At 40.5% G+C, this 20,559-nt stretch overlaps 1 protein-coding gene across 2 annotated transcripts in view; it reads left to right on the top strand.

Moving 5' to 3' along the window:
- The window catches only part of mettl15 (methyltransferase 15, mitochondrial 12S rRNA N4-cytidine), an 82,284-nt gene extending 66,775 nt beyond the window's left edge, over positions 1-15,509 (top strand). For both annotated transcript variants that reach the window (XM_086026130.1, XM_086026131.1), the window contains exons 5-6: positions 1,676-1,854; positions 13,670-15,509. In XM_086026130.1, coding sequence (XP_085882256.1) covers positions 1,676-1,854; positions 13,670-14,100 — 610 coding nt within the window. In that variant the 3' untranslated portion in view covers positions 14,101-15,509. The remainder of the gene's footprint in view (positions 1-1,675; positions 1,855-13,669) is intronic.
- Positions 15,510-20,559: the final 5,050 nt, after the last annotated feature.

Here is a 20,559-nt window from a genome sequence, read left to right as displayed (position 1 = left end):
GGTGAAGTAATCTCGTAAAATCTGAGGCACCGTAGTGCGTGTGCTTCAAAATGCACGCGCTTCCATCTTAGTTCGTTGCATTCTATTAATTCACCACTAGATGGCACTGAATTCGACACATTTTCCTTTTTAATTGTCTCGCCGAATGTATGAACTTCTCTCTCTTTTGTAGTACCGGCTCACTGGTGAACGTGTTCAAATAAAAAGCTGAACATAATGGTTGGCACACCACAGAGTTGGCTGGATGATGTATTCCTTTGTCTTTTAAATGTTGCTACTTCGGATGACATTTCACCTTGAAAAGCAACAGCTCCGAGCTCTACAATAAGCCTATTACAGAAATCCACATTAACACAATTGAAAAAAAAAAAAAAAGAATCCGGTTACCTTTCTTCCAGATGACGTTATGGTAGCGTGGAATGGACGGAACCTGAAAGCTCGTAAGCCTCTGAATCTTTTCACCGGAAATAGGTCATGAGTTGCCGTGCATATAGTCCATTTCCAATTTTTAACCGAAAAACTTGAGCTTGTTTCCGTTCATTGGAGACAGCAACACTGCCTCCTAGCCGGTGGAGAAGGGATGGCCTTTCAGCACGTGAATGTTGAGAACTGCCATCTGTGTGACTATCTGGAAACGGCGTGATGTTGTGTCAAAAATAAATGTGCGTGCCCACTGATCCATAAAAGCACATTTAACACTTCACAAGCAGAAATGAATATTTACAAATGATAAGTCATGATAAATGCACGCACAACATTAAAAAAAAAATCACTGGATCTGAAAAACGTGAAAATTGCAGCTATATTTGTGGCTCTGGAAAACACATTAAAATCGCGGATGTATTTGTGTGAATAATTTGGAGATAAATCTCTGCCCATAGTAATCAGCTTGGCTGGGTCAAGATCTAGAGCTGCAACGCTTATGTGACAGCCAGACTCCGGTCGCCAGACTACACCGTCTTGTACTATGCAGACGCACTATCATGCAGAAACACCCACATCCCCCACAAATTTGACATGACACCCATACTATCAACATTTTATTGGCTGCACAGATTAGCATTAGCTATTTGTGTCAGTGTTTGATGAGCTGCTCATACAGTATTTGTTTGCTCGGTGAAGCTGTCGACAACGCATTGATATTGGGCGGGATTTGTGTTTGGCAACATGTCCATTGCCCACATTGTTGCAGATTGGAATAGATCACGTCACATGTAAACAGGTAACCAGAGATCTTCATTCAGAAGGATTTCAATAGAAATGACAAAAAAGTCTCCATGTAAACCTGATCTTTGGTGTATTTTGACAATAATACCTAATTATTAATGTTACCAGTAAATATTAAAAATCAATGAATACATGAAATTATAACAACTGCTCTATACTAGACTCTGACAATGAAATCTGAATACATTGGTGTAAAGTTATCATTGCCACGCTCATCTACCATATAAAGGTATTGTAAATAACATTTGTCTATGTAAATACATTTGAGCATCAGCCCTTTACCCAACATAAATTCATCACAGTTCATCATTTTCATCCCTCACAAATCCTTGTCGTGATGACAATCAGCCATAAAGGTTTTCAGCTGTATCTCACACTTGGCAGTATTCACTGCTGCCAGCAAGGACGTGACGTCGCCAACTTTAATTGGTCGTCCCTTTGTGCGTAGGTTCCCCGACATGCCCTGTGCTGCTGACGTGGTGAATACCTTAGATCAACAGGCTCTTGCTTCTATCCTCACTGCATATGGTGAGGAGAGACACGCCAGAAAGATAGCTTCAGCCATTGTGGAGGCACGCCGTTTGATCCCCATCACCCGGACACAGCAGCTTGCAAGTGTGGTAGCAGGTAGCGAGACATTAACTCGATTCATTCCCACAGTTATTCTGAAGGCCAAACCTCAAGTTGAGTTCAAAGCTCTTTCCCAATGGAACATTTCACAATCCCCAAGCAATGATCTTAGTCGCTCAATTGTCTTCTGTCTGATTTGTGTCTTTCTCTCCTCTTAAAAAATAGCAATAACAAAAGTTATGGACCCGAAACAGATTCCCCCAAATTACACTACATTGTAAATAGGTATCTTTTCTGTCTTCTATTGAAAGATGATTTCACACTCTTGCAAATACAGATGTTTTAGTTTGTTTGTTTGTTTGTTTGTTTTTGCCATTTCCCCCTTACCTCTTCTTCGTCTGCCTGCTTGCATGCATGCAGAAACACCTGACACTTATGGTAACACACAAACTCACACATGACATATCATTTGTTTGCATTATGTTTCTTCACTGTTTTGTTTTTTTCTTTACCCTTTTGTTTATATGCCTCCAAGATTTGAGGCGCTCAATGAGTGAAATGTTGTAGTCAATAGTTATTGCACAGAGCAGCATGTGCGTCAGCGTCACCCTGGGAGAACAGGTGTGGGTAAGAGCAGCCGTCTGATGTTTTTTGAAGAGCAACAGCAAATCACTGCCTCTGCTTATTCGAAACAATCCAAATAGGTCTTTATTGAAGCACCGGGGGCTCTGTGACCAATTGTGCCGTAAATGCTGACAAGAAAAATATGTCATTGAGGGGAAATAACACATTTATGAAATTTGGCTCCTGCACCTGCACCCAATTCAACTGTGAGATGTATAAAAATGAAATTCAGACTTGTTTCCGTGACTACTCGTGATGAGTTTGTTTCCTTTTTTCATTTTATTGCAACTTTTTTTTTTGCTGTAGAAGAAATTTCAAGTTGCTTTCTTCATCTTGAAGAAATACAATGAATATTGATTGATAATAAAAGCCTATAAGAAGACATGCCAATGCCACATATTTTCAGTTAGCATGTTTTGCATTCACACTTAGCATTTTTGACATTCCAGCTGTTTACAAAGTTGTGGTTGACAATACAGTTTGATTACCGGTAGTCTTTTTTATTTATTTATTTTTTATAAATCAACCGTTTGCAGTGTCCATAGCAACTACATAGCAAAAGTAGAAACGGAGTGGGAAAATAGGAAGATAACGCAAACTGGGTTCAACAAATTACATTTTCCATACATTTTAAATACACTAAATGTTTGTGTTGATGTTTTTTTCATTATTTTCAAATCAGTACTTACAAACATCACATTTTCAGCCTTTTAGAACAAACACCTTTGGCATAGCGTGGGCATAAGAGTGGTGGATGTGGTGCGACCTTGCACGCATAAATAAAATGTCACATTGACAAATTTGAAGCAGTACGATGTGCGTGTGCCTCGCACGTCTGCCTAACAGCCAAGATCCATGGTGTCAAAAAGAGCTTGGCCATTTCTTTAGTTTGCATTACTTGTGTCAGATTTCTTTGCATACTGCACTTTTCTCCCACGTTCCAAAAACACGCATGCTTTGTTAAATGACTCTAAAATTTGTAAACGGTTGTGTGTGAATGGTTGTCAATTGCAACGTTTTTTTATATCGTTTGTCAATAGATGTACTGTGGCCAAGAAAAAGGAACAAATATGAAACACTTTTGCCCAGTCTGAAATAGAAATACTGCTCCATGCCTGATACAACCACCAGAGCTGGGCACTTGACCCTTTTTTGCCGGTCTGTGCTCCGTCCGCGACCTGGGTACCCTTCCGGCCTCGTCCCTCCGTCCTTATTCATAAAAATTATCGCCCCCCAGCGCCCCCCCCCCCCCCCTTGACCGCGTACATCCTTCTTCCTTTTAAAGCGCTTCCGTCCTTGCATTCTGTCGGTCCGCCCCCCAAACCCCCACCCCACCCTGCCGCCGCCACAAAAAAAAAAAAAAAATCTCTGTGCACTCATAAACATCCTAAACATTATTTAAAGATCATTAGCTGGCTAATTTCCTGTGCACATCCACTTACCGGTTGGGAGTATCGTGAGTGTATTGGTGAATCTAATTGTTAACAATTGTTTAACAAAGATAGCATTTAGCTGCAACACAAGCCCGTCGTGATGTGATGAAGATGATGGTGATAATGCGGACTGGAGCAAACCAAGGGACATCAAGAGAATATTTAAGATTGAGTAATAACGCAATACTATTGTGTTTTATTGCAAAACTTTTGTGTTTTAATTTACGATGTTTTCATTTTTTTATAAAATAATTATTGCAAAATAGCACAAGGTTATTTTAAGAGGAAGCAAAGACTTCCACTTCCGGGTCGTTTAGATGTATACGCTGGTAGAGATTTTTACGATCTAAAGATGTCCCACACAAGGACATACTTCGCAAGCAAAGGGATAAGGTGCTAAATGTGAACAGTTAGTTAACCCATTAAGGTCTAAAGCACCTTGCTCAACAGCTCCCCAAAACCTAAAGTCGTCTTTGGAATTACCTTTAAAAATCTGAAGTTTTACCAGAAATTCAACACTTACAAATTAATATCTCAGCCCCTGTAGCAGACAGAAACATAATTCCAAAAGACTTAGAGAGCTTAGACATGTGGCTTTCACACAGGCAGAGTTTATTTACTAGTAAATAATAATATATTATTGTTTCAATCGAAGATGTAAAAATAACGTGTCTGTGCAAGAGAAGCATGATTTTAATTTAAAAAAAAAACGAGTGGTGATTACCATCCTCTATTCTGTTACAAAGACGTCAATATCGCTCGTCATTGTCTACAAACCATGTCATATCACGTTCGACTGGTTCCACTGGTTCAAAGTCCACAAGCGCATCGTCTATATATCACTGCCGTTACTTATTTCAGAGCTCTCGGCGATCGACGGCATCCGCCATTAGCCTACGGCTCCAAAAAATTTGACATCCTTCGCAGTCTCGTAACGCCGTCACGTGTATATTCTGATGCATTAAACTGGCTAAGGCCTATTGCTGGCATTGCGAACCCAAGTCTGACCTATGCCGTACAGGGACCAAACAGCCTGATCAGGGGATTCGGTACCCCATACTCCCAAAGCGTGTTGCAGAGGCATGTCAACCAGGACAGCCCCACACCATCCAGAAACTTTAGGAACTCCGGTCGGATCTCATCCACCTCTGGGGCCTTGCCACCAAAGAGCTTTTTAATAGGAGATCCCACCTCACAGTTCCCACACTGTGCGTCCTCATCGGAAGGCAGAATTCAGACCTTCAAAGTATTCTCCCCACCGATCTACAGCGTCCCAAGTCGAGGTCACCAGTGCCCCATTCCCACTATACATAGTGTTGATGGCGCACTGCTTCCCCCTCCTGAGATGCCAGATGGTTGACCAGAATTTTCTCAAAGCTGTCCAGAAGTCATTCTCCATGGCATCACCAAACTCCTCCCAGGCCCAAGTTTTTGCCTCAGCGACCACCAAAGTTCCGTTCTGCTTGGCCTGCCGGTACACATCAGCTACCTCCCGAGTCCCACAGACCATACAAGCCCAGTAAGGCTCCTTCTTTAACTTGAAGCCATCGCTCACCGCTGGTGTCCATCAACAGGATTGGGGATCGCCGCCATTACACTACCACCTTACGGCCACAACTCTGGTCAGCCACCTCAGCAATGGAGGCCTGGGAAATGGTCCCCTCTGACTCAATATCGCCCAAATCGCCCAGGATGTGGGTGAAGTTCTGCTGGAGGTGGGAGTTGAAACTCCGTCAGACAGGGGACTCTGCCAGACGTTCCCAGCAGACCCTCACAATACATTTGAGTCTACCAAGTCAGACAGCCGTCTTCCCCCATCATCGTAGCCAACACATAACCAGGTGCTAATCGTTTGACTACTCTGCCCCGCCTTCACTGAGTGCCATGCGACATGTGAGTGACATGTGGCTGCAAGTCCGATGACATGTCCACAAAGTCCATCATCGAACTGCAGCCGAGGGTGTCCTTGTGCCAAGTACGCATGTAGACACCATTCTTACTGAACATGGTGCTCACAACAGTGTTTGTTATTGACGATGTGTGATGAGCACAGAATTCCAATAACGAAACACCACGCTGTTCCTCTCAATCACGACTTTCCAGGTCTCACTGTCATTGACCACGTGAGCATTGAAGAATGATGGAGTCCCCATGAAGGAATAATTCTAAAATAGTTATCACACATTTGCTGATTATGCTAAATGAACATATGTTTGAGTGATTTAGTTTACAATATATATGTGTATTGTAAACTAAATATAAGAATGATGTGATATTTGCCTGCAATGAAGAATATTGCTTCCGCTCTTGTATGTGCTCGCAATGAAGAAATTGCTTCTGCTTTCATATCTATCAACAGCAGACTTGTTGACACCATCTGATAAGGTTTAGAAGGTTGTGGATGTGACTGAATGTTTTTGCAATGTAATGCTTTGGCGTAATTATGACGCATGACACAGTAATCTTTCACTCACTTGCACACACATAGAGAAACAAGTTCAAGTGTTTCCAAAGGTTTGCATAAGTTCCCCACCCCTTAGTTTGGAAACACCCATGTAACCAGGGAATCCTGAACGTTAATGGAGAGGTTACGGAGAGATAAGGTCAGAACGTCAGAACATATGAGACGTTCTCCTCACGAGGACAGCGGGAAACAGGAAAATGGTATGATTTCTCCGTTCTTCTCATGAGCTGGTAACAAGGGACTGAGTGTCTTCCTCTTCATTGGTGTTGTGTTACAAAATGTCTAATTGATGAACCTGACACCCCAGCAGAAGCGAGCTCCAGCACCACCTCCAAGGACTCCAAAAAGCCTGGCTCTAAAGGGGGGGGCCCTGGTAACTCGGGTCCAGGCGAGGTCTAAAATGTGTGTTTACCATAAGTAGGGTTGGGCATCGATAACCGGGAATCGAGTGGATTCGGGACAATCACTCCGGTTCTCACGGAACCTTGTTTGAGTTTCCAGGCACCGCTTCGTTCAACTTGTATAATACCTTATTGCACACTCGCGTCCACATATTACTACCTATATAGTATAAAAACCAAGCCGGCGACATCCAAATACTTCAAAGTCCGCCCTCATGTGAAGCCCCCATCGTGCCCCCAGACTTTGAAACGTTACACCAGCAAATACACTTTCCCCATACAATGCAATACTATACATCTTCATTTTGGCTACAACGCCTTCACAAAACGCCTTCGTTCAGGTTTAAAGCCATGAGTGATGCAGCAAATAAAACAACGATCCAATGAAACGTGTCTAAGGTGCATATTCAAATGAAACGGAGACTTACCTCACGATTTTGCAACGAAGCATTGCATCGATCCATATTAAACAAATCAAAGTAATTCAGCGAACTTTACTATTTTCACTCGTTATTGTCTTAAAAAAAAAAAAAAAAAAGGCTGCATTCGTCAAATGGAGAACATGTCATAGAGTTGCACACAGCTCCGGCCGTGAAATTGTGCTTGATTTGCTGTTTTCACCACTTTAAATGGGTTAGAATTGCATACAAATTACAGACGAAGCAAGGTCGGACCATGAGAATTGATTTGTGATGGAAAAAAAAACCCAGAATTTGACCATATTTGGTCTTCTGAGATTTTCGGCCGACAGTGACTCTGTAATTTTATTTTAATATTTCAGGGTCCCAATAATGTTACAATTTACAACTACAATCAAACAAACGAAAAAACACAAATAAAATACTTCGTTGAGATATTGTGCAGTTTTAGTGTCGCGGTGCTTTCTGATCACACCGGCTGCCTTGTGTTGTTTCCGAGGTTCCTGAATGCATCATGCGACTCATTGGATGGTGGATGAGGACGACAGATCTGTGTGTACTTATAACAGAACTGTTGTTGCACTGTAGTTGGAATAATAAAAAGGGAGACAACAAAGCTACGTTTGACATTGTGTCTTTGGAACGCATTACAATACACTTCAATCGGACACTTATACTTTATTTTCCCAAGCTACGCAGAGCCGCAACATGAGGAGGAAAGAGCCACATGCGGCTCCGGAGCTGCGGGTCGTGCGCTGGATTTGCTCGTATGTCACTCTACACCACAAGATCAGTTTATAGAAAAGGCAAATGAGAAACAACAACAATATACATTAAGCGTGTTTGTGTGTGTGTGGTGTAGGGATTGGTTGGTTGATTGTATACATATTATTGTGGTTCTTTTTGCACACATGATAAGATCCCCTTTTCTCCCTGGATCTGTCTCTTGGACCTTTGAAAGATGAATTAGGGAGAGGGAGAGAGCACATGGCTTGGTGAGACGAGACTTGGGCTTGGTCTCTCTGTGCAGGCATTGTATTGATTAGAGTGTGACTCACACCTTAGGCTGTTTAGTGCAGGAGGGGAGAAATGCCACATCACTCACTTCTCTATTTATTGCAGTTTCTCTTAAAGGTCTTATATGTGCCTTGATATTAAAATGGTGTATACCTCTACGCCACGACCCAAAATATTTGTTCTATTGTAAATTGAAACCCAAAATGTTCGATTTAACAGGAACATACGACACTGAGAAGAACAGACATAGCAAGATTATGACAAAACAAAGCAAAGGAAAGTCAGAACAACTGAGTACCAACATTTTACAATGCAACAGTCCAAGGCAGCCTTACATTAATCAGTTAATATCCAGAGATGGGCATTCCATCAGACTGACGGCCGTCCGTCAATGTCCGTCAGTCCGTCAGTGACGGACGCCCGTTTTGCTGACAAATGATGAATGACAGACACGTTTTAAAAATGACGGAATGACGAATGACGGTAGTGGGTTTTCGTCCGTCTGTGTAATCATCACCAACCATATCGGTCAAGGTCAGTCCGTCACTGATGGACACACATTTTTCTGACGTTTTTTGTGGGGACCGACTGATGGACCAACGAACTTCTGACCCCGTCCGTCAACGGACTAACTGGCAGACTTAACCGACGGACTGACTGACGATTACAATTCAGTTCGTCAGACTGACGAATGATTGACAGATACCCTGGCCGCTGACGGATGATGAATGACAGACCAGCAAAATTGAGTAAAACGCCCACCCATGTTAATATCACAAAATATATACCAAAAAATCAGTTTGTGTAGTACTTTCTCAAGGAACAGACACACTTTTGCACAATCAGCTTAACTGCCTCTCCTGATGATGGTGTTGATGTGCCATAAACTTGACTTCACACTGTCCGTCTAAGCCAGCATTTACCTACCCTTTCCTGACTCGCTGTCCTTTTGTGTAAGGGACTGATTGTGAGGGGTTGCATTCATCCTGGGGGCATTCATTTGCCGGCTTCTGAGGGAGTAGCAGAGGCGGCACATCGCCAGTCCTTACCAGACTGTGAAGTTTAACACCCAAGATACACTGTCCATGTTCTTTTCTATTGAAAACAATTACTGTATAACTGTCACGCCCGTGTAGGCATGCATCTAATGACTTTATTAATTACACCAACCACAAGTGGCTGTGTGAACTTGCACTGAGTACGACAGTGGCTTACTTCTGATGCGTTGATTTACAAGGCATGCAGTGTGAAAGTGGCTGTTGCTCATTTGTGAGAAAACTACGGAACAGAAAACCACACCAGAAAAGTGGAGGTTATATATTAGGGATGGGAACGCTAAACGTCTTTTCGATGCATCGTTCGGCGTATTGAAAAGATTCTGAATCGATTCATAGGTATTAATAATCGATATTTAAAGTTCAAATACAAAACTAAAAGCATGCGCAAGTGATTAAGTGCTTTGTACGTCAGATGTCTGTGCTAAGCTAAGCTAACACGTGACAAGATGGCTGAACGAGCAAAACCTCATACCAGCGCAGCGAAGTCAAAGTGTGAAATATAAATCATAGCTCTTCCTTGAGATTTTTGTTTTTAAAAAGGTACCAGTATTTTGCATGGACTATAAAATGTAAGACAATGTAGGGATACATCGGAATTGGAATCGAATCGAATCATAGGCCTCTGAATCGGAATTGAATCGAATCGTAGGCCTCTGAATCTGAATCGGGTCGAATCATGAAGTACCCGTAGATTCCCACGCCTCTTATATATTGTATCGTAAGTTAACACCTTTACTCTGGTAAAATTCTAACTTAAGTCTTGCAAATTTAAAGATGTCTCCTTTAGCAATCTATTGCAGTTTTTTCGTATGTGCTTTAATCTCGGAATGCATCTCATATGAGCAAGTCACATTTACAAAGCCAAAAGACAGGAAAAGGGTGTTACCAGGTAGAAAGGACATACATATTGTGAGGTTTAGATATATACTGGCAAGTGTAGTTTTCCTGTCATCTAACGCGCCATCTTCTATATAAGCAACGCGTCTGCATTGTTGCTTATTTCATGTGCATTTTAGCAAGTCTCACTGATGTTTTTAATGGAATTATGAATGCGTTACTGCTAGCTAATATTTGCCCGAAGCACTGAAAAGGCGGGTTCCCAGTACTGACAGCTGAGTCAAACAGCCGGACAACAAAAATATTTGAAATATGAACATGGCGTTCATGAATTAGAAACATTTAGCTCCACTGACTTAAGTATTTTAATGACACATTCACCAGTCAACACCATGTCCGCCGTCCATCTGCTCTGCATTGAGGCTCTGGTGGCCCGAATGGACCCGCAGCTCAGTCATGCTGCTCTCCTCTCACTTACTTGCATACATTGGCCTGTACATATTCAGTCATCTCATTTTTATTGCCATCAATTGGTGACTCATGCTGAATTAATGATATAAATATATTAGCACTGTACAAGTGCCACTTGCCCAAGCCAAGTATTTATTTAACTGAGTTGCCTTCTTAATGATGGTCTTCAGTGTATGCAATATACTACTCTTTCAACTGTCCCACACTTTTTTTTTCCCTCTCGTAGAGCTCTGGATTTTCAGTGGGTACGGAAAGTATTCAGACCCCTTGAAATGTTTCACTTTCCCTAATGTACACTCAGCAGCCCATCTTGACAGAAAAAAACAGAAATGTAGAATTTTTTCCAAATTTATGAAAAAAGAAAAACTGACATATCTTATATGATCATAAGTATTCACACCCTGACACATTTTATTGAGTAGAAGCTCCCTTTTAACCCATTAAACCCGGAGCGCATAACCGCGTTTCTACCACTAGAGCCGGGAGCCCTGTTGCGTCTTTTTACCTTTCAAACTGGGGGAGCGGATACGTCACCGTCCTTTTTTTAATCCAATTCTCCGTCTCTTATCCAACTTAATGCATCAGAATATACACGTGACGGTGTCGCGAGACCGCGGAGGATGTCGTGGAATTTTTTCGAGCCATAGGTAGGCTAATGGCGGACGCTGTCGATCGCCGGGAGCTCTGATTAAAGTAAGTAACGGCAGTGATATATAGACGACGCGCACGACCAGTGAAACCAGTCGAACGTGATATGATATGGTTTGTGGACAATTACGATATTGACGTCTTTGAAACAGAAGAGATGGTAATTACCACTCGATTTTTAAAAAAATTAAAATAGTGCTTCTCTTGCACTGACACGTTATTTTTGCATCTTCGATTGAAACAATTAATAATAATAAATTCTGCCTGTGTGAAAGCCACATATCTAAGCTCTTTAATTCTTTTGGAATGATGTTTCTGTTTGCTACAGGGGCTGAGATACTAATCATTTTGTAAGTGTTGAATTTCTGGGAGAACTTTAGGTTTTCAAGGGTAATTCCAAAGGCGACCTTAGGTTTTGGGGAGCTGTTGAGCGCTTTAGGCCTTAATGGGTTAAGCTAGTACAGCCATGAGTCTTCTTGGGAGTGACGCAACAAGTTTTTCACACCTGGATTGGGGATTCTCTGCCATTTTTCCTTGCAGATCCTCTCCAATTCTGTCAGGTTGGATGGTGAACGTTGGTGGGCAGCCATTTTCTGGTCTTTCCAGAGATGCTCAATCGGGTTTAGGTCAGGGCTCTGGCTGGGCCAGTCAAAACGGCCACAGAGTTGTTCTGAAGCCACTCCTTTGTTATTTTATCTGTGTGCTTCGGGTCATTGTCCTGTTGCAGCTGGAAAACCCCCAACATGCTGCTCCCACTACCACGTTTCACTGTAGGGATTGTATTGGGCAGGTGATGAGCAGTGCCTGCTTTTCTCCACATATACCACTTAGAATTAACACCAAAAAGTTAAATCAGAGAGTCTTAGTTCTCATAGTCTGGGAGTCCTTCGTGTGTATTTGGCAAACTCTATGTGGGCTTTCATGTGTCTTGCACTGAGGAGAGGCTTCCGTCGGGCCACTCTGCCATAAAGCCCCAACCGGTAGAGGGCTGCAGTGATTGTTGACTTTGTGCAACTTTCTCCCATCTCCCAAGAATTAACACCAAAAACTTCAATCTTCGACTCATCAGACCAAGGCATCTTATTTCTCATAGTCTGGGAGTCCTTCATGTGTGTCATGTCTCGCGCACCCTTTTTTTTTTTTTTTTTGGTACATAGCTCTTCCGCGCGGCTAACTAGGAATCGAAACTTAGCACTGACATTCTAAAATCTGCTCGGTTTCGGGAGAACCGGAATGATGGACCTGGTTCCACTCGATTCAAAAATTCAATTCTTTGGTAGCTGATAGCAGAGTCCTGCAGATATTTCAACCTACACCGATATGTAGTTTCCATCCCAGCCCGCTGAACAAAAGACCAGCAGTTCATAGTTGTGAAAGTGTGAGTGAAAGTTGGTCAAAGTTTGTAGACGAAAACGTAAATGGAAGCCCGTTTACAATGATAGGTGGACTGGCCTATAGGCGATTACTATTTTTTACGGACAGACAAAAAGGCTGATAGACGGACAGCACATGGGTACCCCGGCTGCAAGCGGAAGGCAATAAACGGACCAGGAAATTTTAGTAAAATGCGCAGCTCTGCTAGCAACAATGTGCATGGGAGTTTGTCCAACCAGTCCACATGTGCTTTGTGTACATAGAAAAGGCATTTTACCACACGCCTTGTCCTGTTCTGTGGAGGGTGCTTTCGGAGTACAGGAACAGGGGCTTGCTCCTGCTTGCCATTTGGTCTATAAATACATACTCACAAAAGTAGACTGCTCTAATTTAATTGAATTTTTTATTAAGTATGACTTTAAGGCTACGTTCACATTGCATAGCTTGATGCCCAAATTAGATTTTTTTTTCTGGGGTGAAATCTAATCTTTTTATGTACAGTACTCGTTCACATTACAAAAACAAATGCTACTTCTAATGTGAACGGAACATGTCCATGATGTGACACACGTGCACAAAAAACGACGTCACATGGCACAGTGTTTACGGAAGTAAATATGGCAGTGGCTCACCTCAGATTGACAGAGGAGCGAGGCGGAAGTTGGCAGAAATAACGTTGCAATTTCGGGAAATGAGACGACCCTCCTCGATTTTCCTCATTTCATGGAGACGTCTAGGTCGGATGCGTATGGACGAGCGTTCATACTGCAGACGCATCGGATACCTATCCAATTTGTATCTGCATATGAAGTGGCCTCGGACAGATTTAAAAAAATAAAGAATTGTACTGTTCACACTTCTTGACAAATCACATATGGCCCAAATAAATCAGGCACATGGCATAAAGCCACATTGTTTCTTGGCAGACGTTGGAAGACTTCCAGGTTGTCCTTAGTTGCTGGTTCTGTTCATTGTCTTCATGGAAAGAATAGATTTAGTCAAGGCATGGAGGGAGTCCAATTTTGTGGCCTGGTGATCCCACCTGTTATTTTCCTATATGAGGACGTTGTGGTATTGAATGCTGTAGTATTGTTGATATTAAAATATTCTCTGTGTCTGTCTCTAGGATCTTTTCCTGCAGCTGCAATGTATGCTCGAAAGGACAGACTCCACCGACCTGCGCATGTGGCCACCAAGACCTTTCAAGCTCTGCGCATCTTTGTGAATGATGAATTGAACCAACTTCATTCTGGTTTACGCGCTGCCCGGACAGCACTGAGACCTGGGGGACGTCTCTGCGTCATCACATTTCATTCTCTGGAAGACCGACTGGTCAAGCGCTTCCTTCAGGGTGATGATTTGTCTAATATAGAGCAGTATCACTTTGGCCTGTGGAAGCAAGGTACAAGGAAGGAAAAGCCAGTGGAGACAAAAAAGAATGGAGCAAGTGCTTATTGGCATCCTTTGCCCAAAAAGGTGATCACCCCAAAAAAGACTGATGTCAATGAGAACACTCGAGCGCGCTCTGCAAAACTTAGGGTAGCGCTCAGGTGTTAATCATGTTTTTTAAATACTTATTCAAGGCTCGAGATAAGCAGTCTCACATCGCTATCTCTGGGTCAAGATTGACAGTTTATTCTTTGTCTCATTAGTACAAAGTGAACAGCAAAACTGAGACTTAAACGCAGAGACAACCATCAAAAGAAAGAAGAAGAACCACCAAGGCAGTCTCATAAAGCTTCGCTCGACTCATGTCACCTACCGTGGGAGGTTGAGGGCAAGCTCCGTGCTACTTATGCAGAAGCAGCTAGCTAGCAACAGCTTCGTCTGGTTACTAGCCCGCCTAAACACGTTGCAGAGTTGCTCCTAAGTCAGTAATCGTCGCCTGCCAGGCGGCGACTAAGCCACATTTCTGACAAGTATCAGACTCAGAAAGAGATGACGAGAAAAGACGAAGAAGCCATGCTAAATGCTAAGCTAAGAATGACACGACTAGCACGTTTAACACCCCCATTAAGTGCTTGGGTGGTCAATTACACTTTTCACATAGGTCTGACTGGAATCGCGCTAAAGCGGAGAGCATCCAACTTTGAACAGCAAAATAGCAGGAAAATTACAGTTTTTCTCAGGTGCTTTGATACATTTGTCATATCAGAATTGAATTTCTCAACACTACTTGTTCAATGTCCACATCATTGTGTCACTTATGCACATCAAAATAATTCATTCTATGAACACATTTCAAATGCTTTGCTACGTCCGTGCAAATGATTATGTACAATTTTATGTTGTTTCCTACATTGTAACTTTCTTATGTTGATTAAAATGTATTATGATGAGCTTTTGTTAAATTGTCATACACCCCACAACATTTTGGCATTCGTTCAACATATACAGTATATATCTTTTCATGCAAAATGGCTGAACAAGTTGTCATATGTTAAGCTTGTTTCTATGTACACAATGACACAAAGCCTAGTCATTCTGATGGCACGGATATGTTCACTGACACAGATATTCACTTTTGAGAGCTGTACTAAGCATTTTGAGAAAGAAAATGGCTTTTGCAGGGGGATCATGTTGTTTTGCTATTTGTACGAATTGTGTTGAGAATCTACGTACGGTTTTGCAAATTTCAATTCTGATCTTGGAAACGTACCAAACTGAAAGAGGAAAACTGTACTGTGTCTGGATTCTGGAGAGAAAATCATACACTAAATTGAACCGGAAATGAATTAACTTCCGTCATGGTGTTCGTCAGCCAGGAGGAATGGCTAATGTACTGTATGTTAATATAGTATGAAATATTCAGAATTTAGCGGTAATATTATTTGTTTGCTTTCACAATAGAGTCCTGAGTTTTGACAGATTTTAGGCCTGCAACAATAAGTTATTATTTTTTAATCTATTTAGCTTTTCTTCTAGACAAGAAAATAAACTTTGCTGCTATACATGATGTGAATTCAAGAAATAATAAAGGAAAATCTATTCATTGATGAAAGTGTCATATATTTATTGTTTATTTAAATCCTTGCGTCAGTTCGGTATTAACCTGCCTTTTAAAAAAAAAAAATACTCCACAAAGTTAGAAAGTTGCTCCTCAAATGATTGAATCCTCATTGATTTGAATATGGTTTGATGAAAATCTGATCAGCAAAAGACAGATTCTACGTAGAAATGGTGGACATATTCAAGATTCACTGCTTATAAATAGGTTAATATTGACCTCAAAAAGTCTTCACAATGAGTTAATAAATTTGGAAAAAATTAAGTGTTGGCACACCATTTGGCAAATTCAAACTACTGCCACCTTGTTAGCTGTTAGATATTTGATCCTGCGGTCATTAGGAGCAAACATCTAAAACTGTAAGAAGTGTAAGAAATCATTCCTGAACTACTAGTGGGTAAAATGGGGAAAAAAGTGGTTCTCAAACTTCTTAAACCAAGTACCATGTAAAAATACGGTATTTTGCTATCCAAGTATGATTAATATCTTTAAGACACTGTTATGTTCAGATTCAACATTACCATTGTGATCAAAGGAAAATAAAAATAATAGTTCATTAGGTCAATTAAAAACAAAAAAAAAGTTAAATAAACTTTTTTAAAATTTTACCTAAAACAAACAGTTCCAAAGATATTCAATTGAAATGTACGTAAAAATTAAATACAACAGACTTTACTGAACAAATGTTCTGTATTGGATTGAAAACAACAACAACAAAGCTTTTACACACATTGTAACAGGCACCAATTTGCGTACAACTAGAGATAGGTACTCGCACCACACTTAGCAGTGAAGCTAAACATCTAATTTGGACAGCTATTGCTGTTCTTATCTAATACACCATAATTTGGTTTTAACAATGTGTTAACGAGGGATCTAATAAGTAACCATTGCAAGTCCTTAATGAGATATCTAGTGACTCATCAGTTAATTTAGATTTGACAATGTTTTCATTTACCTAATAGCTGGTGTGTAAAGTAAGAATTCCTTAACAAAGGTACTCATATTAAGTGCAACCAGACACGATTGGTCAACATTGGACACAAATTCAAGACATTTTCATAACAGATATTACCACAACATTGGAAAAGTGCAGAAAATGTATTATATTCGGTGGATTTGACGATTTAAAAAAAAGTGACTGTTTTTTTTTTCTTTTTTATTTTTGTGTTACATTTAAATAAGTTGGTTTAATGAGACACCAACACAGCAATACACAGCAACTGAAAGACATTTATTTTTCAACTCTTACCCTTCCACGGTGAGGAAAAAGCAACCACTTTGTCCAGTGCTCATAGTTAGTTTGCATTCTAATTGGATGTTATACATCAATAATTATTGGACCTGGACCATAAAACAAAAACACTTGTATCAGGGGGCAGTCTGAGCTGAACTTTCTTCAATAAAATAAGAGAAGGGTTGTATGGAAGGACTTCATTGTGAGCTGCAGTCTCTCCCAGCTGGCTTTGAACAAAATGCTGTGTACACCCTGGACAGGTCGCCAGTCAATCGCCCACGCAAGCCTGGAAGTCAGTACATCAATTTGACTTTGTGCAGCCCATGCACTTTTCCAAGGAAATGTCTGACTCTCCCATTTCTGGAGTGTAATATAAGATTAAACCGTAAGTATTGATTTCCTTTTTACGCATTTTGTCTTTTTTTTTTTTCCAAAGCACAAATACAACAAGTTTCAGTTACTGAAATGTCTTTGTCTTGCTTTCATTTGACGAACAGTAGCTATCTTAATCTTATATGTAGGTTGGTTTATATCATTCATGGACCATAAAGCACACTTCACTCTTAAATGAAAAGGCAAAAAGATTGAATCTATTATCACCTGTCTCTCTTTCAGAGTTTGTGTTTCTTCCATTAAAAAAAAAAAAAAACTGCTTCTGACATTTGTTCCCGAGATTATATTATATATTATATTATACCTTGTATATTCACCTAACAGAAAAATGTCCATTCGGCTATTGTCTTTCACACCCAACTGACTACAGACGAAAGGCAGACTGCATCCTGTATTGGTTTCCATTCAACTGCAGGGAAGATAGCGATAAAGATAGAAATTCAGACTCACATTCACACCTACTGAGGGGAAATGGATCCTATTTTGGCCATTGAAAAGTTAGCTGTACTGTGGACCAGTATTTCATTTATCGGTTATGGAATGATAATTACTCATAATTACATACATTGCTTAATTTTTATCAATGAGCATGTAAAGACAAGAATCATGAGTTGCTTTACTGGAGAATAAATGAGCTGTCTTCAATTTGTGAACAGGAATTAGGAAGTGCAAACCTAAATTTCAGCCCATTCCCTTTTTTAAATATGTTTTTGTTGAAAAGTTGACAAGTAAATGGTACATATTTTAGAAAAAATAAATACAAGCAAACCATTCGGGTGATATTCTAAGAAATTACACCAGAATAAAAAATACACTAACAATAAAGATCTCTTAATTTTGTAAATTATTAAGACACTGAAATCTTTAAATACTCAGCAGCAATAGCCTATGACACACATAAGTCTTCAAGTTAACTACAAGTTGTCATTACAGTACATATACACTTTTGGTGATTGAAAAAAAATACATACAATAACAGTTACAATTGTTGCTAACTATATTAAAACTATTTTTATAATGAAAAAAATACAGTAACTTTAAAAGGTCTTTATGAAATTGTATACACTTTTTAGGCATTGAAATCTTTGAATGTTCAGCAGCTTATTGTAACGAATTGGGTTATCTGTGTTGTGGTCAGACATAAAAAAAAAAATGTGTGCGCGCGTGGCGCGCAGCCTTGGGCTCCTGCCGCCGAAGATGTGTAGCAATAGCACTATAGCTCGCCCCTACTCGCGCTCAGCTCCTCGGCCCGCTTCGTCCCGGCCGGCAAGCGTGGACAGCGGCAGCGGCGGCGACTCTGGGCGGGCCAATTCCCACAGATCTCCACAGTTGCGCGGCACCACAGTAGCAGCAGTCGCCCTTCACGGGGTCGCTCATCCTGCCTAGCCATAGAATGACGCGATGCGGCTCATGACCCAAAGTCAGAAGTACGTCTAATTGCAACATTGAACCAACAAGTTCAACACACAAATGCACATATCCAGCTAATATTTAGCTTCGATCATACGTAGCTGCAGCATATACATAAATACTGTACCTACATACAGATACATCCTATGTTTACATAGACTGCTTGGATTAGATAGAATTTCCTTGCTTGCCCTTAAAATGCAGCGTTGTGTTTGTCATATATATTTTCTCTAAAGCAAGACAAGATTAGCCAATCAATTGGTGTTCAGTAGCATGCTTTCAGTAACAGCTGAAAGTGTATGTGTATGTGTTTGAAAATGGCTGAGGGGTTGTTTGCATGAGTTGAATCCAATGCTTGTTTTTTCAATTGAAAGTCAACCCAAACTTTTTTTTTTTTTTCAAGAATATGTTCTATGCAGCACCCCTAGTTCAAACAAGGCATTCTGATTAATATTGTGTTTGTGGAATATGAGTTAAGTTGTAAAATCCATCCATTTTTTACCATCTCAGGGGTCGGCCATTTTATTACTTCTGTCGACTGAAAATGACATCACAGTGCGCTGAGGGCTCAAATAATGACCAATCATGGCTAAGTTTCAGAAAACAGGTGAGTGGTGATTGGTCGTTACGTGAGCCCTGAGCAACTGCGATATAATTTTCAGTTGAAACGTGACAAAATGGCCGCCCCCAGTGATGACTAAAAACAGGTGGATTAACTCTTATTCCACAAACGCAATATTTGTCAGAATGCCTTGTTTCAAATAGTGGGCTTGCATGGAGCATATTCTTAAAAAATAATATGTTTGGGTTGACTTCGCTTTAATAAAGTATTTGCATAAGAAAATCAATCCTCTTATTCATGTTATATTAAAATTCAAGAAAATAATGGGGCAGAAAAATCAAGGGATTTTATTACAATAAATAAAATATGCGATTAACTACGAGTTAACAATGAAAAATGTGATTAACTACAATTAAAATCAAGGGATTTTATTACAATAAATAAAATATGCGATTAACTACGAGTTAACTATGAAAAATGTGATTAACTACAATTAAAAATTGTAATCGCCTGACAGAACTAATATATATATATATATATATATATATATAGGAGTTCGCTGGAGCACCTCATCCTCGCAGGCACTCAAGTCAAAGAGTGTGGCCAGACGCAGTAGTAGAAAACAGTTTGGCTTTACATTTTTCCTCATCATTCAATGTCGTCAGGCAGTCGGAGTAGGGCCAAAAACCAAGCAAGAAAGAGAAAATGATGGAAATGGCTTACCTCTTCGATTCAGGCAGTGGCCAGCAAGGGATCGGGATTGTCAACTGTGGGACCATATGGCCTCCAACCAAATGTTTTCTGCATATGAAGGTGAAAGGCTTCACCTTGCTGGCGTTAAACTGGTCTTTTGGATCTGCAATTCTTTCAAACAAAAACTGTGCATGGTGTCAGTTTTCTGATCTTTTCAGAATGGAGAAAGAGGATTAGCATGTGATCAATCTGTCTATTAAGACTACAAATTATATTTCACATTCAGAAACCTTTGTTACTTGCTGCAAGATAATTGAAGAAAGACTTGTTAATGAAAGTAGCAACAAATGAAAGGTTGAAAGTTGAATTTGTTAGTGCAGGAGGTGATCATAAGACAAGACCAGTTTTGTTATCAACAACTGCAAATTCTGAATCGCCATGGAAACAGTAACCTGACAGGATAGTAAAAACGCTGCAAGACAATGATATTATTTCAAACTTGGATCGATCATAAATTGACGGTATGTAAGTAATAGCCGCTGTTATCGATTCGCCCAACTGAAGTTGCAAGCAGACACACAGAGCATCACCTGCTGCCAACCGAACACAGGATGAATGTCTCCAGTCAAAGCAGTTGTGCAAAAGCCTGCGTTTAGTCCTCTGCTAGGCTTCTATCCCTTTGTTTGCAAACATTTGAAGTAAAGTCGCACAATA

Source organism: Filicampus tigris, chromosome 3 (genome assembly GCF_054856515.1).
Source record: "Filicampus tigris isolate MCC_2025a chromosome 3, RoL_Ftig_1.0, whole genome shotgun sequence".
Taxonomy (NCBI): Eukaryota; Metazoa; Chordata; class Actinopteri; order Syngnathiformes; family Syngnathidae; genus Filicampus; species Filicampus tigris.
Note: the sequence above shows the minus strand (reverse complement) of the source record. Positions and strands in the feature narration are given on the sequence as shown.